Source organism: Lontra canadensis, unplaced genomic scaffold (genome assembly GCF_010015895.1).
Source record: "Lontra canadensis isolate GAN:19392208 unplaced genomic scaffold, GSC_riverotter_1.0 scaffold6, whole genome shotgun sequence".
Lineage (NCBI taxonomy): Eukaryota > Metazoa > Chordata > Mammalia > Carnivora > Mustelidae > Lontra > Lontra canadensis.
In genome coordinates this window covers 34,565,666-34,591,924 of record NW_022631000.1, presented here as the reverse complement: position 1 = coordinate 34,591,924, position 26,259 = coordinate 34,565,666, and the positions used below count along the sequence as shown (strand labels likewise).

Genomic DNA, 26,259 nt, shown 5'->3' with positions numbered 1-26,259 from the left:
AGAGATAATGGATACGTAAAGGAGAAAGGACTTTACACGTCTTTGTTTAGCTGTGTCTTTCTTCACTTCCTCCTCCAGTGGCCCAGTGCTGGGTACACGCAGAAGGTACGAACCGTACTCTTGTTCAACGACCGACTGAATGACTCGAGGCCAGAACAGTGTCCTACTTTGGAATTCCAACGAAACCGAAAGCGTGATGGCACCTGTAAAATGGAATGTCAATTAAGTTTTCTTAAGTATCTACGGAACTACAAATCCCCAACTAGCCACGGGGCTGGCCAAGAACCCGGAAGTCTGGCCGGCTTGCCGAATCACACCGGGAGACGTCCATGCCGCGGGCCAATCCTGGGCAAGCTTGCTCCCGCGCCGCGCCGAGTCCCGCCTCCGCGCTTAGCGCTGGCGAGCCCTTAGTGGATACGGCGGCCGTGGAGGTGGGGCCAGTGGCGTTTACCCAGCACCGCCCTCCAGGCTCGAAGCTCCGGTCTACCATGGCTCCCAAAGGCGGCTCCAAGCAGCAGTCCGAGGAGGATTTGCTTCTGCAGGATTTCAGCCGGAACCTCTCGGCCAAGTCCTCCGCTCTCTTCTTCGGGAATGCCTTTATCGTGTCCGCCATCCCCATCTGTGAGCGCCGGGAGCAGGCGGGCCGCGAAGGCCGCCGGCGGGCCGGGCTGGGCAGGGACGTGGCAGGGCCCGGCCGACTGGCGGGAGTTCGCGCTGGGGCCTACGGCCGGCGGCTGCCCCTAGCTTGTCCTGAGCACGGGGATAGCACGTAGCTTCTGTGGGCCTTAACTTAGTGTACTCGACAGGGAGAGTGGTGGGAGGCATCACAGGAAAGTCACTTGTGGCCCCGCTCCCAGAGATTGTGATTTACTAGTTTGGGGATGGCGGCTCCTGTTGTACAAACCGTCTAGTTAAGATTTTGTGCTGACATTCATGCATATGTAATCTTCTGTTTTTTACCCACAACTGTTTGCCGTTATGAGCTTTAAAACGTTATCGTTTACTTATTTTGGAAAAAAACTAATGAATTAGGTCAGAGTCAAATTCCCATTAACCCTCGAATAGAAGTGTAGCTTTGGGTGAAGTACTCACAGTGCTGAACGTCGTTTTCCTAATTTGGTGAGAGGTTGCACCAGTGCTAAGAGCCGGCGCTCTAACTTGTTTAAACTTTTTAATGCTGTTAGGACAATTAGAATTCTCACTTAGATGGAGGAATTTTGCAGACTTAGGCAAAGGTTGTTTTTATAGCTCAGGTTTCCTGAATTTGAATCTCCTGCTTCATACTGCTGCACGTTTGTTGGGCAGTTAAGATTCATTTTCCTTTGGCCTTCTAAAACCTCACTGGCTGCACAGCACAGAGCACTGCCTGGATTTCAGAGAGCCACGTCAGCATGTAATCTATGGCTTGGGACTGCACGTGGAGTTTTGGAGCAGCTCGTGGTTAGCTTAATAGTGCCCTGATGAATAAAACCTGAAGTCTGAATTGATTTTTGTTTTAATCCAGATTTTATTTTCATTTTAGAAGAAGCAGAAATCTCGTCTGGACTAGTAATGGCTTCCCAAGCCGTTCTGTTTTTCAAGTTTTCTGAGCTGGGGACGTTTGAGACCTTAACTTTATCAGTTCTGAAGATCTTCTTAGACTGTGTTAGATTTCCTAACCTGGACTGTATTTTATCGACTTAGCTGTAATTAATTGGGCAGGCCTTTGTAACTGTGTGGTAATGTTTTCCTTTTTGTATTCTCCCCCTCTCCTGTTCTATTTTAAATCAGGGTTATATTGGCGAATATGGCATATGGATCTTATTCAGTCTGCTGTTCTCTATAGTGTGATGACCCTAGTAAGCACTTATTTGGTAGCCTTTGCATACAAAAATGTGAAATTTGTTCTCAAACACAAGTAAGTATATTTGTGAAGCGAAAGTATGTATTACATGTTGCACTTTTATATAGAAGGATGTCTTAAAGACCATTTGTCTTGTTTTCAATAAATATCAGTTTGAACTGTATGTATATAGGCATATTAATGCTATAAAGAATTATTAACTAAGCGAAGCAGAGACTGCTTCTGACACTTAATAGAAGTAGGTTTTGAGAGGGAAATGAGAACAGTTGAGCACTAGCCTTAATCATGGGTTTTATCAGAAAAACAGCACCAGGTAAATTAATATTGCTGAAGTCAAATGAAATTCTTTCTGAAGATAACAGTTCTGATTCTCCATGTTCTATTTTTGGACATGAAAGAAGTGGTCTTTTTTTTTTTTTTTTAACTCTGACATTTTTAATGCTTATTACATTTTTTCTTACAAGTATGTAAAAATGTAAAAGATTATCATATTTCCTCTAATTTAAGATCACACATTATAAAAATCCTTTCTAAGTTTGTTTCTATGTTAGGCTCTTTGTGGTGACAAGGAATAGAAACATGTTGAAATGAGGGGCACATAAACGGCGTAGACTGGCTCTTCCCCCCCCCCCCCTCAGGTCATGATCTCAGGGTCCTGAGCTCAAGCCCCGTGCAGGCTCCACGCTCAGCAAGCATCTGCTTGAATAATCTCTCCCTCACCCCTTCCCCGCCCCTTCGCCCCTGCCCCCCCACCACAGTCTCTCTCCCAAATATATAGATCTTTAAAAAAAAAAAAAAATGTTGAGATGATCTCAGTTAAAGGGATTTATTGTATGAAGACCAGAAATGGCCTCAGTGGCTGAAAGTGGCCTCAGCATCTCTCAGCTGTTGTCTTGGATCTGTAGGAACTCAGGTTTGTGTGACTGCCTTTCTGCTAGACCAGCAGAGTGCTCACCTTTATCATCTTTATGCTTGGCGGCCCTCTTTACCAACTGCCATTCCGGTTTCAGCTGTCTTGGACTCTGCTGTTCTGGGCTTTCTTGTGAGGTGTAGTCATCTGTGGATAGCCCTCAGATGTGGGCACCTTGAATGACCAATCCTTTGTGATATCCTTGGAACTCACTCCCTTTGAGACTTCCCAGTTTTTGACTTGTTCTGCATATTATTTTTCTTTAACCTTTTTGGAATTAAAATTGTTTTTTTAAATCTCCTCATTTCTGCTCCGGACTTCTTGAGGGCCACTGCCATGTCTTTTGACCCTTAAGACAGTTAACACTACATTTAGTTCAGTAAAATTTCAGTTTCTACTGACTTTATTTAATAGGTTCTGTCAGAGTGGAATTTTTTTTTTTTTAATCATAGTTTTGACTTAATATTAAATGCTGCCACTCATGTCGAAGCTCCTACAGTTTTACAAGATGTGTTAAAGCTTAAAGCCCCAGGAAGATGCAGGGTACGGGTAGGTGTTCATAGTAAAAGGGAAGATGGCTTATATGCTGACAGTCTGAATTCCATTCCCAGCTCTCCCTTTCTTAAATGTCTAGCCTTGGGCACACATTTCATCTTTTTAGATGTCCCATTCCTGAGCTGTGCAATTGGGATACTAATGGTACCTCACAGATGGCGAGGATTAAATAAGATAATGCAGGTGACATGTCAAGCATAGTGAGCCCATAATGTTTATGTGCAGTGTCAGAGAGATTGGGGGTGACAGAGCCCGTAGGAATTTTTTTCAAGGTTGCATGACTTTAAAAAAATGTTTGCAAAGATGTTTTGGTTTAAGAAATTAAATAGATGGTATTTTTCTTTTTTATTCTGGAACAGTTCTGAAATATGTTAAAAAAAATAATAGACGAAAAACAGTTGATTTTGTGGGTTATCTCATTTGGCTGAGTGCTGGGCCACCAGAATGACCTTTGTCTTGTTTTAGAGCATTCAGCGTTGAGACTTACTAAGAGCCCTAAGACAGAGGGGGGACTTCTTGAGTTGTAATAAACCTGACAGGTTGTTATGAGTCTGTTAGGTGAAGATAGAATTTTAGAACTAGAAGAGAAATTAATTAGTTAATCTTTAGGTTTGGTCTCTTCAGGAAAATTTGTCCTGTGAACACATGATTGACTGTTTTAAAGATACTTGGAGATAGCCAACTCCTTTGAAAATAGTTATTCCTGTGTCCTATCCTGATGGGCTCTGTGTGTGTGTGTGTGTGTGTGTGTGTGTGTGTGTGTGTGTTTCCCTCTGTTCAGCTCAGAAGTGTTTCTGCTGTAAACCATATTCATTTCTTATCAGCTGGCCTTTTTTTTTTTTAAGTTTTTTATTATTATTTATTTGACAGAGATCACAATTAGGCAGAGAGTCAGGCAGAGAGAGAGGGGGAAGCAGACTTCCTGCTGAGCAGAGAGCCCTATGCAGGACCATGACCCAAAGGCAGAGACTTAACCCACTGAGCCACCCAGGCACCCCTCTGCTGGCCTTTCTTAGAAAAAAGTGGTCTTATGTTAAGTTCAAGAAACCTTTATTGAGTTCTTGGTCTGTTGGAGAGGTTCAGAAATAAGAGTCTCTGCCCTTAAGAACAGAACTTTTACATAATAAAATGAATCAGGTAAAGTTGGATCTTTGGGAATTTGTTCTTTAATTTGTGTCCCAAAAGCTCTTGTGATTAAAGAAAGGTTGAAAACTATTGACTTGAATGATCCTGGGCCTTCTTTTCAGGAATCCATCCTGAATTCTCCACACCTTTCCTTGGTACACTGGCCAGAACTAAATATAGCAGAGTAATGAGGGATTAATTAATTGAACACAGAGTGAACAGATTTCCACGTTCCACATTTTGTTCCCTTTAATATATCTCAGATGTGTTGAACATTTTCACAGTGGAACTGTGTAGGTAGTTGTTAGATTTTGCTTGTATCAGTTATTTTTTTTTTCTATAATTATGGCTAACCAGTTTTTCCTATATTATGAAAAATACACCATGTTGAATTTAAATGTCTTGAACTTTTGGAGGCTTTTTGTATTTTGTCATAGGTTAAATTTTATCCTCTTTCACCAGCGATCTCATCTAATAAAATTCACCTTATAGATTTTTCTGATGGAAAAAAAAATTTTTTTTCTGGACTGATCACTGAAGATTCTGATCTGGTATCTTGAATAATACTTTTTGTTTTTCTGGCTGATTCCATATTATCTTTTGGTACAACTAGTGGTTCATTTAGTTAAAAGTGGTATGATTGATCCCTGACCTTGTGGTATTTATTTTTAGTAAAATTGTTCTTTGAGTAGAAGTTAAAAGTATTATTTTAATATATTAGAGCTGTTAATTCTTTTTTATTTTTTTATGATTCTGCTTTGTAATTTTTTTAAACATTTTATTTAAATTCAGTTAATTGGCATATAATGTATTATTGGTTTCAGAGGTACAGGCCTGTGATTCATCAGTCTTATATAATAACCCAGTGCTCATTACATCACATGCCCTCCTTAATGTCCATCACCCAATTATCCTATCACTCCACCCCACTCCCCTCCAGCAGCCCTGTTTATTTCCTATGATTAAGAGTGTTAGGATTTGTCTCCCTCTCTGGTTTCATCTTGTTTTATTTTTTCCTCTCTTCCCTTATGTTCCTCTGTTTTGTTTTCTTAAATTCCACGTATCAGTGAGATCATATGAAACTTGTCTTTCTCTGATTGACTTATTTTGCTCAGCATAATACCCTCTAGTTTCATCCACGTCATTGCAAATGGCAAGATTTCATTTTTTGATAGCTTCGTAATATTCCATTGTATGTGTATGTACCACACCTTCTTTATCCATTCATCTGTCATTGGACATCTGGGCTCTTTCCATAGTTTGGCTATTGTGGACATTGCTGCTATAAACATTGGTGTGCCGGTGCCCCTTTAGATCACTACATTTGTATCTTTGGGGTAAGTACCCAGTAGTGCAATTGCTGGGTCGTAGAATAGCTCTGTTTTCAACTTTTTGAGGAAGTTCTGTACTGTTTTCCAGAGTGGCTGCACCTGCTTGCATTCCCACTGATAGTGTAGGAGGATTCCCCTTTCTCCGCTTCCTTGCCAACAGTTACCCTTTCTTAAATAAATATTTTATTTATTTGCCAGAGAGAGAGCATGACTGTGCATGTGAATAAGCAGGGGGAGCAGCAGGCAGAGGGAGAAGCAGTCTCCCCATTGAGGAAGGAGCCCCAACCAGGACTCTGGGATCATAACCTGAGCCAAAGGCAGACACTTCACATGCTGAGCCACCCAGGTGTCCCCTCCCCCCATTTTTTTTTTTTTTAAGATTTTATTTATTTATTTGACAGAGATCACAAGTAGGCAGAGAGGCAGGCAGAGAGAGGAGGAAGCAGGCTCCCTGCTGAGCAGAGAGCCTGACGCGGTGCTTAATCCCAGGACCCTGGGATCATGACCTGAGCCGAAGGCAGAGGCTTTAACCCACTGAGCCGCCCAGGTGCCCCGCTCCCCTTTTGTTTTTTAAGTCTACTTATATTTACTGGCATTGAGATCCTGTATCATTTGTCAATGCCTTATCAAATTTATTTGTTGAACAAATAAATAGGCTAAAACAAAATGGAGTTAAAATGATTTATAACTAAATTGTGCTAAAAGCATTTGACTTCTTTACGTATTAAATACCTAAACTTTGGAAAGTTATCCTTTTAAAGCAGAAGTCAAAACCAATAACTAATAATCTCCATCTTGGAAGTTCTTGAACCTTCTTATGGCTCTTACAGTATAATAAACTTGGAATTTTCTGTCAAAATTATTTCTTCAAATGTAAAGTATCCTATAGTTGCCAATACAAAATATAAGTACAGAGTGTTTGATAGGGTGATGTTCATTCCTGGAGCATGTGGAAACTTTTTTTCTTTTTTTTTCCCCCCCCAGAGTAGCACAGAAGAGGGAGGATGCTGTTTCCAAAGAAGTGACTCGAAAACTTTCCGAAGCTGATAACAGAAAGATGTCTCGAAAGGAAAAAGATGAAAGGTTGGACTTCTGAATTGTTGGAAACAATCCAAAAAGGGGATACTTTGTAGAAAATTAAGTTTTTGGTTGTTGCCCAGATAATGTGGATAATGGAATTGCCTGAGGTTAAACGTAGAAGACTTAGTAATGGGAATAACAATCACACTGACATTTTGAGTTTTTACCCCCACTAGATGCTTTTGTGTTATACACAGTTCATTTATTTGTTTCCTTAAAGAGCTCTGTGAGGTAGGGCTGTTTGCATTTTACATCTGAAGAAGCTGAGGGCATAAATTCCCGTGTGGAGGTCAATCCACCGTAAGAACGAGGGCGATATGGCTTGGAGAGTTGTCCTAACCTCTCTCCTGGAGTTTCAGAGCTTGCAGAGCTTTATTCTGTGCTGGCTCTGCACTTGGTAGCTATGTGACCTTGAGCATATCACCTCCCCACTCTGGGTCTGAAGAGTTTACATTGCATTGTGTTAGCATTTTTAGGTGGTGGTATTTCCATTCCTGAGTTTCCCTAGGGACAGCCAGTTCTTGGTTATCTTCGTTGGTTGGGAAAGAGAAAACAGCTTGATTTCTCTTTGTTGCCCAAATCTGTGCCACATTTGTTAGCCCTTTCCCCTCAGTTTTTCCTGCCAACTATTAGAAGCCTTAATAGTCTAATATCTGAGTAACAGAAGTCTCTGAATAATTGAATAAACTTGTGCTTAAGACTTGTTATGTAAGTTTAATACAGTCACGGGATGAGGTTTTCATAGATCTTAAGTTTTAGTATCTACAAAGTGCTTTGTGAAATGGAATTTTTAACCCACTGTGCCTCGGAAAGACTTTGTGGAGACTTGCCATATTAAAGCACATGTGAAATAAAGAAGTCCAATTTTGAAAGAGCAGAAACCTTTAAAATTAAGAAAAACTGGATAAACAAGAATCTCCAAGTTAGGTATAGCAGTTGAGCATTGAACTTAGCTCTGAGCTCCCAAGTGTCAGGGGGAGCATCTGAGGTCATACACTTTCATTGTCTGATGAGAAGCAGCTTGTAAGTCCTTCAGAAAAGAAACTTTCCTGGCACTGAATCTTGGAAGGACTTTATCAAGTGGATCCTTATTTAAGGGACACTGAGTAACTTAATGGACAGTGTCTTCTAGTGGTTTTGAAAAGCACTATAAAACATTATAGGAATGATTATCTCCTGTGAATCCTTTATAAAAACTGAAGGATACAATATATTTTTTAAGATGTTATTTATTTTTTTTAGTAATGTCTGCAGCTAATGTGGGGCTCAAACTCATGACCCAGAGACTGCAAGTTGTATGCTGTACCGACTCAGCCAGATCCCAGGTCCTTCCTGAAGGGCACGGTATTAAAATAGTGACAGTGAAGGCCTTTTTGCAGGGATAGCTTTCATGAGATCTTGCTGCGCAGCTTCCTGATCATAAATTTTTGCATGGTGATAGAGGGCGGGAATCTAGGACACTTCTAAGAGATTTTTTTATTAAATTATAGTATTTATTAGAAAAGTGGTTCTTGAAGTGTGCATCACAGCTACCCAATTTCTCTATAGGTTTCAGGTGATGAATTATAGCAGAGATGGCAAATGGGTCTCCTCTGCCCTCTGCAGACTTGCCTGATTGGTCTGGCACTTGTTCTTGATCCTGGGATATGTCTCAGAATTTTTCTCAGCATGGTATTCAGGTAGTCACTACTACTAGATCAGAGTTGGAATTAGAAATGAAATACCTTTGCTATTGGCTGAAATCAGTATTTCAAAGAGAATGAAGTGTAGGTTCTGTGGATACATAAAATGCAGAGTGTCAGAAGGTTGTAAAATTTCTATTCTTATCATCGTAGAAGTTTGTGCTGTTACTATTTCACAAAAACCACACCGGATAAAAAGTTTATCCAGGTGTTTACTCATGATTGACTGATAACTGGGACCAGGACTCCCATTAAGATCTAGTATTTTTCTCCCTCAAAAGTAAGTTGCCTCAAGAAATTTAAGAGAAGGCCTGTCAACACCTTTTTGCCCAGTCTCAGAGCTCTCACTTACAGTCATTTGGATTATGTACCCCATGCCACTTTGAAACTGTTTTGCCCCCCATTCAAGATTGGACATTAGCTGAGGAGAATCAGAGATTCATTAATATTTATCCCTGGGTGTGTGTTATTTCTTCTTGACTTACCAGTGTTCTCTCATTTAGCGTTAGGTGATTATAACAGTTCTTGGATTTGGTCTCAGTCTTTCTCTTCTAGGAAGTGCTCTTTAGAAAAATGACTCCTTGGGAGTGCTCTCCCAAACTAGATTCCTTACCAGTAAAGCTTTGGCAGAACTGTTGCTGATGAGGACATTTGTGTGTGGGGGGGATGGTCTTCATTTTTTTTCTAAATGAAACAGGATACGAGTGGGCTAGAGAAAGTTCTGAAACCTGTCCAAGGCAGTCCTGTGTGTGCACTGATGTAACACCTGGTCATATTGGGAGCTGGGGTAACCTAAAGGAGTGAGCCACTTTTTTCATCAGAAGTGTTCTGAAGATGGTTCTGAATCAGGGCATGGCAAGGAGTTAGGGAGGAGTGCTCCTGTGGAGGTGGGATAATCTAGGCAGCCGTAGTGGAGGCATGCTAATAGCTTAATTAAGGAACCTGTCTTCCTTTGGTCTTGTACCAGAGACTTAAAAACAGGGGCACTTGTTGTCCATGTTCTCTAGCATTAAACCACGTTGGGTCTGTGCATCTTTCGGAGATAGTGGTTTCTTCCATCAGTGTTAAGCTGATAAAATGTATTTCCTTCAATTCCAAGTCCCATATGTTTTCTAAATTTACATTTAAACTACTCTGAAATCAGAAGCTGTTTTGTAGTTGATGGCTGCATTTAACATAGTATCCTTTATTTCCCAAAACTAACAGTAAACAGAAGTTTTAAGTTGATGGTATCCATAGAGTTAAGGAACTGTGGCATTTATATTAGAAGACCACAGACTTCTTGTGATGAAGTTAAGTTCATTTCATTTATCTCCTTTATAGTTGGGCTTGTTGACTTTGGACTAAAACATGTGGTGAATAAAATGCAGCAGTGGCCAATGACATTAGCCATAGTGCTGTCCTTAGGATTGGTGGAAGGAATCATCTAACCCCAGAGTAGTGGATCTTTGGGAGACAAAACATCAGTGGTGAAGGCTTTCAACCTTTTTGATAATCACAGTAAAGTACTTCACCTTTTGACCAAATACACTCAAACATGCACACATGCAAATGTTTCACAAAACAATGATTATGGTGGTGATACACTCGATAATTATGTGGGTGATACACTCGATATTTTTTTTTTAAAGATTTTATTTATTTACTTGAGAGCACAAGCAGGGAGAGAGGAAGTGGGAGAAGCAGGCTCCCTGCTGAGCAGGGAGCCCGATGTGGGACTCGATCCCAGGACCCTGGGATCACTGCCTGAGCTGAAGGCAGATGTTTAATAGACCGAGCCACCCAGGCGTCCTTGATACTTTTCTATTTAAAAAAAATGCTGATCTCTTGGGGTGCCTAGGTGGCTCAGTTGGTTAAGCATCTGCCTTCAGCTCAGGTCATAATCCCGGAGTCCTGCGATCGAGCCCCAAGTTGGGCTCCCTGCTCTGTGGGGAATCTGCTTCTCTCTGTAACCCTCCCCCTTCTCCTGCATGTGCTCGCTCGCTCGCTCTCTCTCTCTCAAATAAATACATAAAACCTTAAAAAAAAAAAAAAAAACTGGTCTCGTTCCACTCAAGTTACTTTCCCTGAGCATTGAATCCACCCAAATGATTTCATGTCCCACTAATGGGTCACAACCTACTCTTTTAAAAACTGCTTTACAAAGTTAATTAATCAAATGGAATAAAGGTTACCTTATTCACAGGCATCCTGTAACTTCTGCTGCCCATGTGAACAGGTAAAAGAAAAGGTTGATAAGGTTTTAGTCAATTAATAAAACATAATGAGTAAAATGGGTTAAATAAAAAGTAAATGGGTTTTACAAAAGTTAAAAAATCCTCTTTATGTTGAGCACATTCTTTGTTTGAATCCTGTAAAGGTGGCTGAAGATAGTTGCAGACTAGTCTGCTTCTGTGAGCCACGGCTAGTTTTTGGTCCTTAGGATTTTCTTCAGGTATAATAACTGAAGGCTGAAATCTGGAGGTTGAGGGTCTCAAGCCAGCAGACAGCCAGGAAAGCTTCATCTGGCTACTGATCGTGGAGTTTGTTTTAGGTGAGGACCTAGGGAACTTCTCATGTCTCTTTAGGCTGCTGATGAAACCAAGCCAGTTGGAATTAATCTGTCCCTTCCTCCAAAGCCCTGACTGCCTGGGAAGAAAGGTAATAGACTGAGCAGCTATTTTATCAATTGAGTAAAATGTCTTTTTCAGCAGGAAAAAAGGGTACAATGCTGATTAAATTTAATATTAAAAACACATTCTGTCCAGAATATGTAAGGAAGAACTTACGTTATAGTGAATTAGAGCCATGTCATATTTAAAATATTTTAATACATATTTATAAACTTGATTGGTTTGTCTGTCTACAGAATCTTGTGGAAGAAGAACGAAGTTGCTGATTATGAAGCTACAACATTTTCCATCTTCTATAACAACACCCTCTTCCTGGTCTTGGTCATTGTTGCTTCCTTCTTTATACTGAAGAACTTCAACCCTACAGTGTATCCTTTTAAAGGTTCATTAGCATTTTCAAAGTCTAGAAGCAGTAGTTTGTTTTGGTTTTGATTTATCCAAACTATTTTACTATGAAGAAAAACTGCCCAGGCAATCAGTCCACTGAATAGCACTGTGACCTTAGGCAAGTTTCTGGACATTTAAAATAAGGGCTTTAGGTTTGATTTAAAGTTCTTTTGAAGTTTATAAATTATAACTCATGATAAATAACAAGTATTACAAAGCAGTCATACATCTGTGGTCATGTGTATCCTCCTATTTTATTTATTTATTTAATTTTTAAAAAGATTTTATTTATTTGACAGATCACAAGTAGGCAGGGAGGCAGGCAGAGAGAGAGGAAGGGAAGCAGGCTCCCTGGTGAGCAGAAAACCCCATACGGGGGCTCGATCCCAGGACCCTGGGATCATGACCTGAGCCGAAGGCAGAGGCTTTAAGCCACTGAGCCACCCAGGCACCCCTATCCTCCTATTTAAAAATAAGTTCTGAGGATCAAAAGCAACTTGCCTCCTTTGGTAGTTCCTGCCATAAGTCCATGTGTCTGCTGACATTTTGGGGCTTTGGAATTGGGTGGATAGCCAGTGTAGTTAAATAGATACATTTCATAATATCTTAATAGTGTTTCAAGCTGCTCTTAAATTGAGCTTTGGGGCAAGAATCAGGCTTCTCTTTTTTAGGTAATTTATTAAAGGTATTAGTTAAGGATGTGCAGCCAGACTTAGATTTTATGTAATAAAATAGACTTCTCTAGCTTGTATCTTCTGGGAATACTAGAATGGTTTGTCCTAAACAGTGCCATTCTGAGGCTGAGAGTAGCTGTGAACTTAGAGAGCCTCCTTGCTTTTATAGGCCAACTGTAGCCAAAACACTGATGGACAGAGGAGACTTATTTTCCCTTTGTTCTTGGCCAGAGGCAGGGAAGCTAAATTTCATCTTCCTGTTCATAGTCTTGATTAGCTCTTCTCCTTTAGGTTAAATGGAATTCAGATGTCTTCTTTGTGATCATGTGTTCTAGGTTTCTGTCTCAAGTATTTTCTTTTTAAAACTGGAACACATTTCCTGTGAATGTTCTTCATTCTTTATAGCTTTATAGCCTTCTGTCTTGTAAATTGCATTTGCAGATAATGGGACTGCACATCATTATCATTTTACAGTGTCAGACGGGAAGAGCACATTCCAAAGAGTTGGGCTCTTTTTATTTTGTGGAAGAACTACTTTTGCACTTTTAATCTTTCCTTAACGTTGAATTTTTACAGGAATTATATTTTGTCCATAAGCGCTTCATCAGGCCTCATCGCCCTCCTGTCTACTGGCTCCAAGTAGACCGTACTGGCTTTGCCCCCTGGCTGTGTATCTACGGGTTGCCTGTGGTATATGGCAACATAGCAGGGTGGTCAGGGTGAGAGACCCAGATGTTTTTATAGTCTGCAGTTGGAGGGTTTGAAAAACCCAACAAAATGTAATTCAGTATTTGTTTATTGGCTCTTTTTTTGACAGACTGTTGAAATTAAATGAATTGAAAGGGAAACTCAGAGTGCCAGGACATTTATTAAAAGGTAAAAAAAAAAAAAAAAAAAAGTGTCTCTCGCAATGTGCTGTAATCACAAGAGGAGAAAATAACTTGTTTCCTTGATCTGTCACAGGTCACAGTAACCTGGACTGAGCTGCTGTTATTTATAATAGTAGCAAGAAGTTAATAAGTGGTTCCTTGTGTTCTAACCACAATATCACAACTTTTTTTGAACTGTAAATACCAGAATGAAGAATCCTTTCCCCCTGGGGAATTGAACAGAAGGCTCATGTTTACAAGTCTCTGAATTTGTGATTTGAAATAACTCAAAAACAAGGTGTCTCCAATTTCGGGCAGAGGAACTTGTGGAAAATTTTGTTGTTGTTGTTTTGGGTTTTTTTGTTTCTTTGTTTTTTAACAGAAGAAATGCGGCCAGGGTCATAACCTAAAAATAGTGGCCAGACATCTGAGAGTTGTCCCGTGGGGTTAAAGCACATACTGTTCAGCTGTATAGTCCTGGGTTAGGTGGCCAGGAAGGTCAGCCCAACCCTACCATGTTGGTTTGACCTGTTTCAGAGACTGGAACTACTGTTTTCCTTGACTAGAGGAATGTCCAGTAGAGAAGCTCCTTCCTGAATACTGATGTGTAAAAGATCAAAGTAATATTTATGATCTTAGTTCCAGAATTCTAAGAACTTTCTGAGAAACTTCAGTGGTTTGGGTGCTTGTGCAGTATTTAGTGCAGCCTTTTTCCGTCAGGACTTTTAATAAATTTGACCTTTTTTTTTTTTTTTAAAGATTTTATTTGTTTGAGAGAGCAAACATGACTGGGTGGGGCAGAGGTTGAGAGAATCTGACAGACTTGGCTCAGTGTGGAGCCTGACCTGGGGCTCGATCTCAGGATCCTGAGATTATGACCTGTGCGGGAGGCAGATGCTTCAGCTGCTGAGTGACTCAGGCGCCCCAAATTTGACCCATAGGTTCCCACTGATTGTGAACAAAATTTATTCATATTGACCTCTTCATCCCCTAGGTTTCAGCCAAGAACATTCTCTTGCATTTCTTAATGTGTGCAGATAAAATTATTTTCTGGTGCATGCCATGATTTGAAAATGTTTGGGAAGCTTTTTAGCTTGTATTATTTAATGGATTATGGAATAATAGGTGATAGAGGCTCATATTCCTATTTTAGCTTTTGACCACATCCAATAATTTCCTACAAACAGTACTTCAAAAGAAATAGCCTATTCCTAATTCCTAATCTTTTTTTTTTTTTTAAAGATTTTATTTATTTATTTGACAGAGAGAGATCACAAGCAGGCAGAGAGGCAGGCAGAGAGAGAGGGGGAAGCAGGCTCCCTGCTGAACAGAGAGCCCGATGCGGGCCTCGATCCCAGGACCCTGAGATCATGACCTGAGCTGAAGGCAGAGGCTTTAACCCACTGAGCCACCCAGGCGCCCCCTAATTCCTAATCTTAACTTTAATCTTTAGTTTCCACTTCCAAATTTAAGGTGAATGTTGTAAATAACATTTGCTGTTTTTATAACTTTATAGGAATGTGTTCATCAGGCATTTATCTTCTGTGTTGTTGAGTGTTTTGGGTAGGAATGTCCAAGAACTTGGAGAAGGGTGGGGGCAAGAGCACATTTGCATAGTGGTTTAGTGTCTTCAATTCAGGGTTATATTTACTCATTGTTTCTAAGAGTTTTCAATTTACTTTTCTTTGGTGCATTATTATCCATGTGCCATCACTGGATAATGAATGAATGAGGAAGTCACGAGTCACTGCAAAATATTGTAATACGTAAGAGACTTACTTTTCTTACTGTGGTAACTTTTTTTTGTAGATAAATAACTGGTCAGTAGTTTGGTGGCATGGAGTTTGTGTACCAAATGCATTTGCTTATTTGCCAAACCATCAGGATCTACTGTTTGTTACCAGAGCAGGGCCAAGTGTTGTTTTTGTTTTTTAATTGTTGGTTAAAAAAAAAATTGCCACTAGATGGCAGTGCTTGTGTTGGGGGGGGGCAGCAATTGCCACCTTTCTTACCGATTCATGTAGCTGAGACAGAGTGGTGAAAAAGGGATGAGGGGTATCAGCTTAGTACTTTTTTTTTTTTTTTAAAGATTTATTTATTTATTTGACAGAGATCACAAGTAGGCAGAGAGGCAGGCAGAGAGAGGAGGAGGAAGCAGGCTCCCCGCTGAGCGGAGAGCCCGATGTAGGGCTCGATCCCAGGACCCTGAGATCATGACCTGAGCCGAAGGCAGAGGCTTAACGCACTGAGCCACCCAGGCGCCCCATCAGCTTTAGTACTCTTAATAGAATGTCTCTGCGCCCCATCAGCTTTAGTACTCTTAATAGAATGTCTCTTGAATTCATAAACTAAACAGTTGGTAGAAAAGCAAATAAGCAAAATTTGATTTTGGTCTTGAATTTTACCTAGAGCACTCTTTGGCTCTGATAATGTTCTGACTTTCTATACTGTTGAATTTATGTGCTTAAGTTTGTAAGGCATATACTCACATTTACAGTTTTCATTCAGGATTTACTGTACCAGTACTTGGGAATTATAGAACTTTTCCCCCAGAACTCACCCCATCATCAAAAATGGCTATGTGGCACATAAAATTGTGATGTGCTGCATCTGTTGAGTTAGTAAAAACCTGTTGCAGAATTTATATCTTAAAAAGACCCCATATCCAACACCAGTAAAATAAAAAGGGGATTAAAAGTGATTAAATATTCCCCTACACTCTTTGTGGTAAGTAGGGGCTTAAACTGCTACGTCGTTTCACATTTTCCTGTTTTTAGTTTCTCATTTACAACTTCATAAAAATCTTAGACTGAAATTATCCTTAGCCAGTAAAAATCTGTTGGTTGTCCTGTTTGGCAAATTACTCTAACTTGGAGAGAATAACTTACAATAAGGTTTAAAGTTCACTGAAATATGGAAGTTGGATTCATACTCAAAAATTCTTGTGAAGGGTCTTGTTTATTAAATATTGACTAAACTTCGCTTTTTAAAATTTATATTTTTCCTAGATGTTTTTGAGAGTCATGTGAATAAGTACGTCATGTTTTTACATTATTTGACATTACCCTTTAAATTTTCCACGCACGTAAATACGCATTTTTGTAGTTACTGATCAGATGTCTGTGCAGCAGTGATGGGAATAATATGGTTCTATTACAGAGAGCGTGTCAGTCCTCTTTGCCAATATGTACCAGCTGTGCTGTCCTGCCCACCCGATTTCTGGGTTTCCAGTATGTGTGCCAGTCACTTCTGTTTCTAGAGACATAAAGGATATGTAGACATAGCACTCATCTACAGATCCATCTGTTTGGGCTCTAGGAGATTGGATCCCACCTCTTTGGACTCCCAGGTAGGGAAATGAAGATTAGGAGGGGTTTTTTTAGTGGTTGGTTTAGATTTTCATGGATGTGGTTAGAGACGCCCTTCTCATTGACTTTCATGAGTTTTCATGGCCTGTCTTCTCTGACCTTTGCTTCTTAACTGATTCTGAATTTGGATTCTTACCCAAGAATTTTTAACTTAAAAATTTACCTACAGAATTCATAAAATTTGTCCTTAAAAAAAGCACCGGACTGGAAAACTGAATACTTGGGTTTTAGGCCTGGTTTCTCGTTTGCCAAGGAGTGGTGCCAGGCTAAGGTGAAGCTGTGACATCTGATGACAGATGGTACACTATTGATGGAGTGAGTTCTTAACATGGAAAGCCAGCACACAAGCGTCTGTCTAGTTTGCATTTTTACTGGCCGAGATTTCAAGTATGTGGATGACTGCTAACCTGGGTTACCCTTCAGAATGGTATGCTCTCTGCTACGAGATTCTTTCCAGAAAAGAATATGGGAGTATGTGGAAATATTTCTTAAGGGTATAACTGACATTTCTAATTTAGTGTGTTTACCATGGCAGAAGATTCATCTGTTAAAAAAACTAGTTGTTCCCATGGGTAAGCAGTAATGTTTGTCATTTGCTTTTAATTTGCAGGTGTTTTTAAATGAGTTTGAGAAGCTTGAGCCTTAGTGTAGTGTATTTCTAAAATCCAATGAAAGGTATCTTTAGCAGTTAATCATTTTCTTCTTTAATAAGAGAAGAAAATTTGGATTGTTACTGAAATCTTTAGTTACTGCTGTTTCTGTTGGGTATCGTTCAGTGTTGCTTACTTGCCAGCTTAATTTTTATTCAGATGATCCTTACTGCCTGTTTTATGGAGGTGGATATATATATAGTCCCTTATAATGAAAGAGCAGATAAAAACTAATTGAGATTAAATGCACAAAATGCTTTTATTACTCTAAGCAAATAAGTTAAATTGCATTTCCATTTAGACAACTTCATTATGCATACAGTAGTTCACTGTTTTAATACACAATGAAGAACTGAAGGATGATCCATCATTCATCTGGTACTCCTGGGTAAAAATCCCAAACTGTTTCCTTATTAGAATACAGGCAGTAGTAACAACAAAGAAAATTTATTGGTATTTCACACTAACGCTTTAAGATTTAGAATTTAATCATGAAATACATATTTGGAAATGGTGGCAGAAAATAGCATTTTAAGCTGATAGTCTTTTTCTTCTTTAAATCTCAAAGTGATTTCTATATGGGGCACTTGATAGCCAGAAAATCGGAATTTTGTACATGCTCAGGTATCCAAATAGAAAGATAGGAACCCCCCCGCTCCCCGCTCCCATGTTTTCCCTCCTTGTAGATACACACAGTATATTGTCACAGTTTTTTTCAGGTGGGATATTCATGAGGGTAGATAACCAGTTAGTAGTGGCAAGGTTAGCCCTCAGCTTCTGTGTGCAACCCTTTTAATCCATGCAAAGAGCTTTCATGCATTTAGTTTAGTGCATATAATGTGGTTATAGAATCAGGAAATTTTGTAACATTTGCTTTTTACTAGGCACGTTAATTGACCTAGCATATGCTGAACAGTGACAGCATTTTTCACAAAGTCCTTGATTCACTTTCCTGTTAATTCCTCAAAAACAGGCATCCTATTGTAAAGTCCCAGTGCTAATTAGACAGCAAACATTTGCCTTTGTGGGTATTTTACAGGTTTACTTACAAAACTGAGCATGTGTATATTTATTTTTAAAGCTCAAATATTTAAACTTGCAGAAGCTGTGCCTACAAGCAGTCAAAAGTATAAAGCAGATTTTAATAAAATGTAGTAAAAAATGAACACTTCAGTTGCACATATATTACATTTTACTCAAAGCCTAAACTTCCATAGCAGTGTAATCCTCCCTTTCATAAATTAGGCATAGTGTCTCAAGTGAAAGATTGGGTGTTCATCCTCTCACCATATCTGTGTGTGAATGGACACTGTTAATAGATTCCTAATAGATATTGTGGGTAAATTACAACACAGGGCATTCTTGGGGCCAAGCAACAGTGAATATTTTTACAAGGTAATGAAAGCACATACCTTGAAGTTTTAGTTTGGTTGAATAACAAGTGAAACAACTCTTGCTAACCTTAATGTGGAAATAGAAAAAAGCAATGTGAAATTGTTTCTGCTTATTCTCCCACAACTTCTGAGCGAACATAGCCTACTCTTTCTGATGCAATCCACGTTGCAGCTGTGGATTTTATGCATTTGAAAAAATACATCTGTACAGCCTTCTTTAAGTTACTAAATGCCTGAAGGTAATCTGTCCGCCCCGCATACACTTCCTGTGGCATAAGCATGAGGTGCACAGAGCAATGCAAGGAATAGGTGACTCCAGTCCAAGATAAGAAAATAGAATGGATTTCCTTGGTAGTGAGTTTTCAGATGTGCTCGTGATTCAGGTGCACAGTGGGAGCGACAGCAGATACCTCAGAATCCGGGAATACTAGAGGTTGAGCAGCAGGCTGCTAAGTGACTCAAGAGACTGGCTAGTGACACCATTCTGTACCAGCAGAGACCACAGTTTGAACCCTGCACGTCCCGCGGCTCACGCACTGCCTTACGATCGGTAGTCTTTTTTGCTGTAGGGCTTGTTTCGCAATATGTTATCAATCTCATTTACCACGTGTGATGTCATCTTTGGGAGAACCTGAGGAGCAGGAGAAATACAGAGGATATGGTTAGTACTCGCTGATCATTTGTTCTTTGTGCTTAAAATTAAGCAGAGTTATCTAGACTTGTATACATTTATAAACTACAACTAGTAAGCCCCCCACCAGACTGTAAGCTCCTGAGGTCAGGGACAGGGACCTTGTTTTTAACACCACTGCATTTCCTGTGATAAGAGTGCTGGGCTCATAGTTGGTTCTTAGAAGTATTGCTGAACTGAATAAAGGCATAATGTATAAATGAAAGCTCATGGAAATGTAAGGAGTCAGAATTTCAGATTTTTTTTTTAATGGTCACATAAAAGTGAAAAGAAACATGAAATTGTTTTTACTCCATTTTATCTAAAACATTTCAACATGTCTGCATAGAAGATTAAAATGCTCTGTTTTTTAAGTACTAAGTCTTTCAAATCCAGTACCTTTGACACTTAACAGCACTTCTTCTGACAAGCTGGTTTCATGCACTAAAAGGCCATTTGTGGCTAGAGGCTAGGGTTGTGGATAGCACAGGTCTAGAGACTTAAGGAGAGATTCTCTGCCACTGGTGTTCACAACCCTGGTGGAGGATGGCCAGGGGTTAACAGGCCTCCCTCGTGGATGGAATGAATGGCTTGGGAAAGTGAGCAGTCTGAAATGGAGGGAAAAAAGTGTAGGGGGTGGTGATGGTAGGAGTAGGTGGAAAGGGAATTTGGGGTAGTCAGCATGGAAGGCCTTGAATGCCACTGTTTGGAGATGGGACTTGCTTTTGGCAGCAGGGAACCTCTCAGGAATTCTGAGCTGCGAGTGACCCCGTCAGACATGTGGAGGTAGTCTGAAGGAGGTGATGGAAAGAGAGCAGAGATGGTACAGATTGATTGCTGCTGGAGCCAGAGATGGTGAAAGCAGTGAGTGATTAGTGGCAGTGGAGAAGAAAAGGAGAGTGGATCTGAGAGACACTTTGGAGGCCAGTGAGGATTTCAAGACTGCGTGACTGGAAGGTTAGAGATGTTGATTGTTGAGACTGGGAACCACAGGAGTAATCTGGAGTACAAGAGGTTGGAAGTAGGATGTGTGGAGATTAAGGTGCCTGTGGGCTATCCGTGTAGGCATGGCTCGTAGGCAGCCGAGTAGGGCTGTGGATTGGTGGCGGCAGGAAGACTGGAGTTGAGGGTTCATGAGTCACTCACCACGGAGATGCCTGCCCCTTGAAGCCCTGGGAGAGGATGAGCTCACCCAAGGCTTGAATTTATCATGAGAAGGGGACCAGACAAGGGACAAAGGCAGACTTCTTCACGGGAATAGACTGACCCTGTGTGGGGACTGTGGCAAAAGACAATTACGCCGGCCACTTTTGAGGTTTCGGCCTCACCCTTCCTGTGCTGCAATCATGTTGGCCGGGGTGACCTTGTCTCCACTCAAGTGCTATTCTCAAAAGCCTTAGGGTTTGGCAGGAGAGTAGAGCTACTCCACATGAGAAACTAGGTCTGGCTAACATTTTCCTACCCAGAGCTAAAGGGGGAGAGTTTTAATTTCCCACCAGCTTTAGCAGTCTCAGAGAATTATAACAAATATGTTCTTTAAAATGAGACTGCAACAAAGAGACCCAGATCTAGAAAGTAGATTTGTGGGAAGTTTTGTCTAAAATATAGTGGGTTAGCTATGCGAGGAGAAAAAATTCTTCATTCATTACGCCAAAGTAAATTTCAGACCAAGATTTAAACATTAAAAAAAGAAACCGTAAAACTACTTGAATAAAACATGAAAATTGTATATATAGTGTTGTAAGACTTAAATTTTTAAGAAGCCATACATCCAGAATTTTATGTGAAGTCGCCCAATTTTTTAATGTTGGCAACTGTTATAAAACATTTTCACCCGCTGCAGATTACACAAACATCCCACAGGCTACCAGCTTGGCAACCTTGCTGTTCTACTGACTGGAATAATTGGTGGATTGAGGATACCGGGGAAGGAGTGGTAAGGGAGAGGAGCCCTGTATGTGAGAAGGGCCTGACTGCCGAGAAGCCTGGGTTTCTCTGAGCGGGTGATGGGGAGCCTCAGGAGGGGGAGAGAATTGCTTCTCCCCACTTGTTAGGTTTTTTAGGATGGGGACCTGTGCGGGTGATGGCAGGCTGCCTGCCGCTGTGGTTTCTCCTCTCCTTGCTCTCCCACTTATTGAGGCTCTGATTTCTATGTCCCTCCAGCATACGCAGGTCTTGGGCACATTCCATCCCTTGGAGCAGCTGACTCTATCGGCTCCCATTAAAAATTTCCTTTCTTTAACAACTGTTGGCACTGTGCACTTAATCCTGCAACCTGTCCCGCCACTGCTGGGTGCCCCCTGGCTGCCCAGTCACAACTTGCCTAGGGTGGGATATTCCATGCTGGGCTGTGAGGTAGGAGTGGAAAGGCGGAGTGGGTAATAAGCTTCCAAGGTAGCGGCCTCCAAGCTTGAGTGGGGGTCCCTTTTCTCTTAACTGGTGGCATCCCCCCCCCCCCCCCCACTGCCACCAATCCTGCTGTCAGCCTGAGCCTTGCTAGGGAGATAGTGCTTTGGGAAGGTGGATTTGGAGTTTTCCTCTGAAATACATCTTTTGCAACCTGGCATACTCCCCCAGCCCTGGAGTTATTTATTTTTTAACCATTCCCAGGCAGTATGAACTCCCCCTGGGTTAGCAGTGGTCACTCTGTTAGCGTGATAGGAATCTCTGTTTCTCCCTCTTTTGGCTAAGCCACCAGCAAGTCATGGTGTCTGTGTCCAAAGCCTATGGAATCCATCCACTTCACGTCCACGGCCACCATCCTAGCTACTCCCAGCCAGCATCTGTCACCAGGAAAACTGCCTTTGCCTTTCTTTATTCCACTTTCTACACAGCACCCAGCACAATCTTTAAAAGTTCAAATAACAGCATGTCCCTCTAAAAAAGCTCCCAAGGGTTTGTTGCATGTACGACAAAACTCACCTGTTTAATGTCCTGTGAAGTCTTTCTCCTGCCTGCCTCCACTTCAGTGCACCCACTGTCCCTTTTGCTCACTACACGTTGACCACATTAGCATTAGCCTTAGGCTGACAGTTACTGGAAAAATCCAAATTCCTTCCCATCTCCAGGCCTTTGCACTTGTTCCCCACTGTGTCTGGAATGCTCCTGCTTGGGTGTTTCACATTTCTCCTCTTCCGGGCTTTAGCATACACGCATCCTGGAGGGGCCTTGGGCAAAAACAGCACCGGAAGTGGGCCCACCTCCTTTTCAGTTAGTCTCTATCATAGGACCCTCTTTAGTTATTTAATAGTCTGCATATTTTTGAAATTATTTAATGTTTATTACTTGCCTCTCCCACTGGAATGTAAACTTGAAGCTTGGATGGCATCGTTCTTGTTTCCTATGGTGTCTCCAGTGCCTGTTACATAGTAGGCCCTGAGAGATCTGAATGAACTAAGGGACAGATTCCTGAATTCACTCTCAGCCAGCCTGTGAGCTTGTGAGGTCAGAGGCCTGTTTTTTCCATCAGTACTCTTTCTGCCTAGTGTGGTGCCAAACGTATATAGATAAGAACTATGAATGGAATTGAAATCATTGGATTTCAACTGTGTACAGACTATATGTTTAGTATCTCCATTGTCATTCCTCGTCTTTTCCCAGCACGTAAGTGAAAATAAGGTAGGTGTGGTTTTCATAAGAGGGAGCCATTCCCCAATTCCCCACGCAGGGATGGGAGCCCACAGAATCCAGGAGGAGCTAGGGGTCTGGGAGGGGTTCTTGGTGGCAGGGGCAGAGGTGATTACCCTGCTGCACAGCCCTGAGAAAGCGACGGTGGGAGGGAGGCAGGCACCGTTCATCTCCCAGCACATCCGGGGTTATTTGCCAAGAGGGTTTTAAACCTTGTAAGTGTAATCACGTTTGTTCCCACGTCCATGTGTTTCCTTTTGGGAGGGTTCATAGGGCTTGCTTGAGGGGCAGGTGGGCAGGGGAGAGACCATTTTGTTCCCCAGGGAGCGAGAGGAAAATACCCAGCCATACTTGTTTTGGCAGGTCGTGGCTGCGGCAAGAGTAGCAGGCAGGGGCGCCTGGGTGGCTCAGTGGGTTAAGCCGCTGCCTTCGGCTCAGGTCATGATCTCAGGGTCCAGGGATCGAGTCCCACATCGGGCTCTCTGCTCAGCAGGGAGCCTGCTTCCCTCTCTCTCTCTCTCTGCCTGCCTCTCCATCTACTTGTGATCTCTCTCTGTCAAATGAATAAATAAAATCTAAAAAAAAAAAAAAAAAGTAGCAGGCAGGCTCCTCGGGACCCTTGGGCTGCTAGTGGGACAGGCTCAGGACTGAGGTGTGGCCTTTGGGGGTAGGGGTTGGTCACAGTAGCCCACCCACTCCACAGGTGGAACTCCCAGGAATGTCTCTCTTCCACTTCCCCTCTCACTGTCCTTACTGGCTTCCTGGAGTACATCCGCGGGGCTCCTACCAGTTCTAGTCCGTGCAGGGGGGGGAAGAGTGGGGTGATAGTCCTGAACTGGCTGCTAGGGAAGATGTGATCCTGGAAGTCCAAAATAGAATGTTGAGCTTTCCTCTTACAGATGTGGGAAACGTTCATTCAACAGGTATTTGACTGCTGGCTAAGGGATATATAGTAATGCTAGGAACTGGAAAAGCAGTAGAGATGCGGGAAAGACCCAGGTCTCGGACCTCAGGAAGCTTCCTGTCCAGCCGGGGAGACAGGTTCTACTACACGATCATAAATGCTGTGATGGGGAGGAACACATGATGCTCTGGGAGCAGAAGTGGGGGGCGGCTGACAGTGTAGGTTGGCAAATAATGGGGGTAAAGAACTAACGAGTAAAGGATGTATATACATTGTCCAGTGATTCAAGCATGTTTTTATGGTAAGGCCTGGCAACCCAGTCACCCAGTGTCAAGTTGTGTCTGAGAACGCACTGTCCCTCAACCCATCCTGGAGCATGAGCTTTGAGAATCTCGCCTCTTAATAAGAGGACACCCTGGATCCATGTACATGTTGCTGCTTGCGCCTTTGCCGCCTGTACTCCCATCCTCTCCACACACCACCACCCCCAAACTAGGAACAGGTAGCCTTTGGGAAGCTGTGACACAATCAAGAACAGCGGTGGAGAGAGATGGGACACTGCCTGGGGACATCTGCAGAGGACCATGCTATCCCCCCGAGCCTGGTGGGAAGGGCCGTGGTACTTGCCTGTATGGCACCGAGGTTTTCAATGAGTTGTTCTGGAGTGGAGGATCCCAGGAGCACGGAACTCACACCCTCATTTCTCAGGCACCATGCTGGGAAGAAAGAACATGTGGTCAGGATGTCAGAACACTTCTGCTTACTGATTAACTTCTAAACCCCTGTAACCCCCACTGCTGCAACTGAAACTTAGTAACCTTTGGGGGGAAGATAGACGGTGCTCCCTAGGATTAAAAATCTCAGCAGCAACCCCTGTCCTGGAGAGGGTTCAGGAGAATCTGTGCTTTCGAGTTGAGGGCTTAGGGCACACACGCTCTGCATGAGGATTTGCCCAACGGCTGGGGTATCCAGTAGAGCTCTCCACCCCAGGAACACACCGTTGCTCCTGAAAACACCCGACCCTGCTCCCTGGCAGACGTCTGTATTCCTGTTTCTGTCTTGGCCCACAGTCTCCTGTCTTTCCTTCTTATTCATGTTCTTTTTCCTCATGTTACATATGGTCCTATAGACCCTGGGTGTCTTGTTCTTTGATTCTATACATCTCGCAGACTCAGGATCTCCCTTCCTTTTCTGAGATTCAGCCCCTGTTGATAATCTGCTTACTTAACGCTCACAAGCCTTCAACTCCTCACTCCACTCCTTCCTCTGCCATTCTGGCAACCTCTACCCTTAAACCCTCTTATCCAGAGCCGTCCCTTCCTTGGCAGATGACCTGTCTTCCTACTGTATGTAGAAAATGAACTCTGTCACGTGCGGTATTCCTCAATAACCCTCAAGCATACATCCACACCCTCCAGTTTCAGAAGATATGTCTTGTTTCTGTTCAAGGGCAAAGTCTGCCCTGGATTCAATTCCTGTTTCCTTTTCTTGAACTTGATGCATCCATCATTTTTCACTTTCCCTGAATTTTAAATTTCTTACTACCTCCTTCATCATATTTGTCCCACCCATTCTAAAATCAGCCTCCTCTGACCCTTCATACTTGGCTAGTTAAATGTCCAAAAGGCTAGTTTGGACTCCCTGAGAGGACTCCTTAGCCCTCTAGTCTCCTTACCATGTCAGAAGCCAAGTTCCTTAGGAACCTCCTTGTGGATACGGTAGATGTCCGTAACTAGAGGTCTCTGCAGACGCCTACCCACACTGTCGGCCAGACCCCCTGCTGGGGGCTTCCACAGGCACCGCACATCGCTTGCTGTGTATTACTAAGTCTGTCTTGGGTTCCCAGTCTCATCTTGGGGCCATCACCAAGCAACTTGGCCTTCTAACTCCCAAACCAGGGTGGTTAGCCTTAGGAACGGTCCTTTTTCTGAACCCGCATTCCCTTTTAATTGCCACGTCTAGTTTATTGTTCCTCCTAAATATTTCTGTAATCCGGTAGCTCTCGCTTTGCAGCATGCATCAGAATCCCCTGGAGGGCTCGTGAAACAAGGACAGGGGAGGGCTGGAGTGGGGGCCCCAGGGAGCTGCATGTCCCACAAGCTTCCAGGGGTTACTGATGCTGCTGGTCCAGGGACCATGCTTTCTCTGAAAACAACTTTGTTGAGGTAAAATTCCCCCATTTAAAGTTTATCATTCAATCATTTTTCCTAAGTTTATCAAATGTGCAACCATCACCATTTACAGTTAATCCCTTTTCTACCCCCAGCCCCAGGAAACCACTCATCTGCTTTGTACCCCTATAAATTTTATGACTTCCGGACATTTAATTTAAATGGAATCCTATAACCTGGGTCCTTTCTGTATGACTTCTTTCACTTAGTGTAATGTCTGTAAGGTTCACCCATGTTAATAGCATTTACTGGTAAATATTTCTTATTGCTGAAGAGCATTCCATCCTGTGGCTGTGGAACCACACTTTGAGAATGGCTGCTCTGGTTCCACTGCCCACTGTCCTCATACAGGACTTCACTGTCTCTCCTTCACAGCTGGTTTTCCCACCTCTTGACTGGATTTTCCC

The 26,259-nt window shown here is 42.1% G+C and overlaps 2 protein-coding genes across 4 annotated transcripts in view; one reads left to right on the top strand and one right to left on the bottom strand.

The window, feature by feature from the left end:
- Positions 1–440: 440 nt before the first annotated feature.
- On the top strand, positions 441–13,077 carry SSR3 (signal sequence receptor subunit 3). The gene is made up of 5 exons (XM_032852578.1): positions 441–621; positions 1,771–1,897; positions 6,749–6,847; positions 11,375–11,506; positions 12,776–13,077. The coding sequence occupies exons 1-5, from the start codon at positions 489–491 to the stop codon at positions 12,840–12,842; spliced, it is 558 nt and encodes a 185-aa protein (XP_032708469.1). The 5' UTR covers positions 441–488; the 3' UTR covers positions 12,843–13,077.
- Positions 13,078–17,739: 4,662 nt separating this feature from the next.
- KCNAB1 (potassium voltage-gated channel subfamily A member regulatory beta subunit 1) overlaps positions 17,740–26,259 on the bottom strand; it is a 402,643-nt gene continuing 394,123 nt past the window's right edge. For all 3 annotated transcript variants that reach the window (XM_032852575.1, XM_032852577.1, XM_032852576.1), the window contains exons 13-14: positions 24,309–24,397; positions 17,740–19,111 (exon numbers count right to left, since the gene is read on the bottom strand). In XM_032852575.1, coding sequence (XP_032708466.1) covers positions 19,022–19,111; positions 24,309–24,397 — 179 coding nt within the window. In that variant the 3' untranslated portion in view covers positions 17,740–19,021. The remainder of the gene's footprint in view (positions 19,112–24,308; positions 24,398–26,259) is intronic.

Excerpts from the sequence above, each read along its gene's own strand:
- SSR3 (XM_032852578.1), top strand. The coding sequence starts at position 489 with ATGGCTCCCAAAGGCGGCTCCAAGCAGCAGTCCGAGGAGGATTTGCTT. Across the intron at positions 6,848-11,374 it reads CGAAAGGAAAAAGATGAAAG|AATCTTGTGGAAGAAGAACG; the intron begins GTTGGACTTCTG and ends GTCTGTCTACAG. Across the intron at positions 11,507-12,775 it reads AAGAACTTCAACCCTACAGT|GAATTATATTTTGTCCATAA; the intron begins GTATCCTTTTAA and ends GAATTTTTACAG.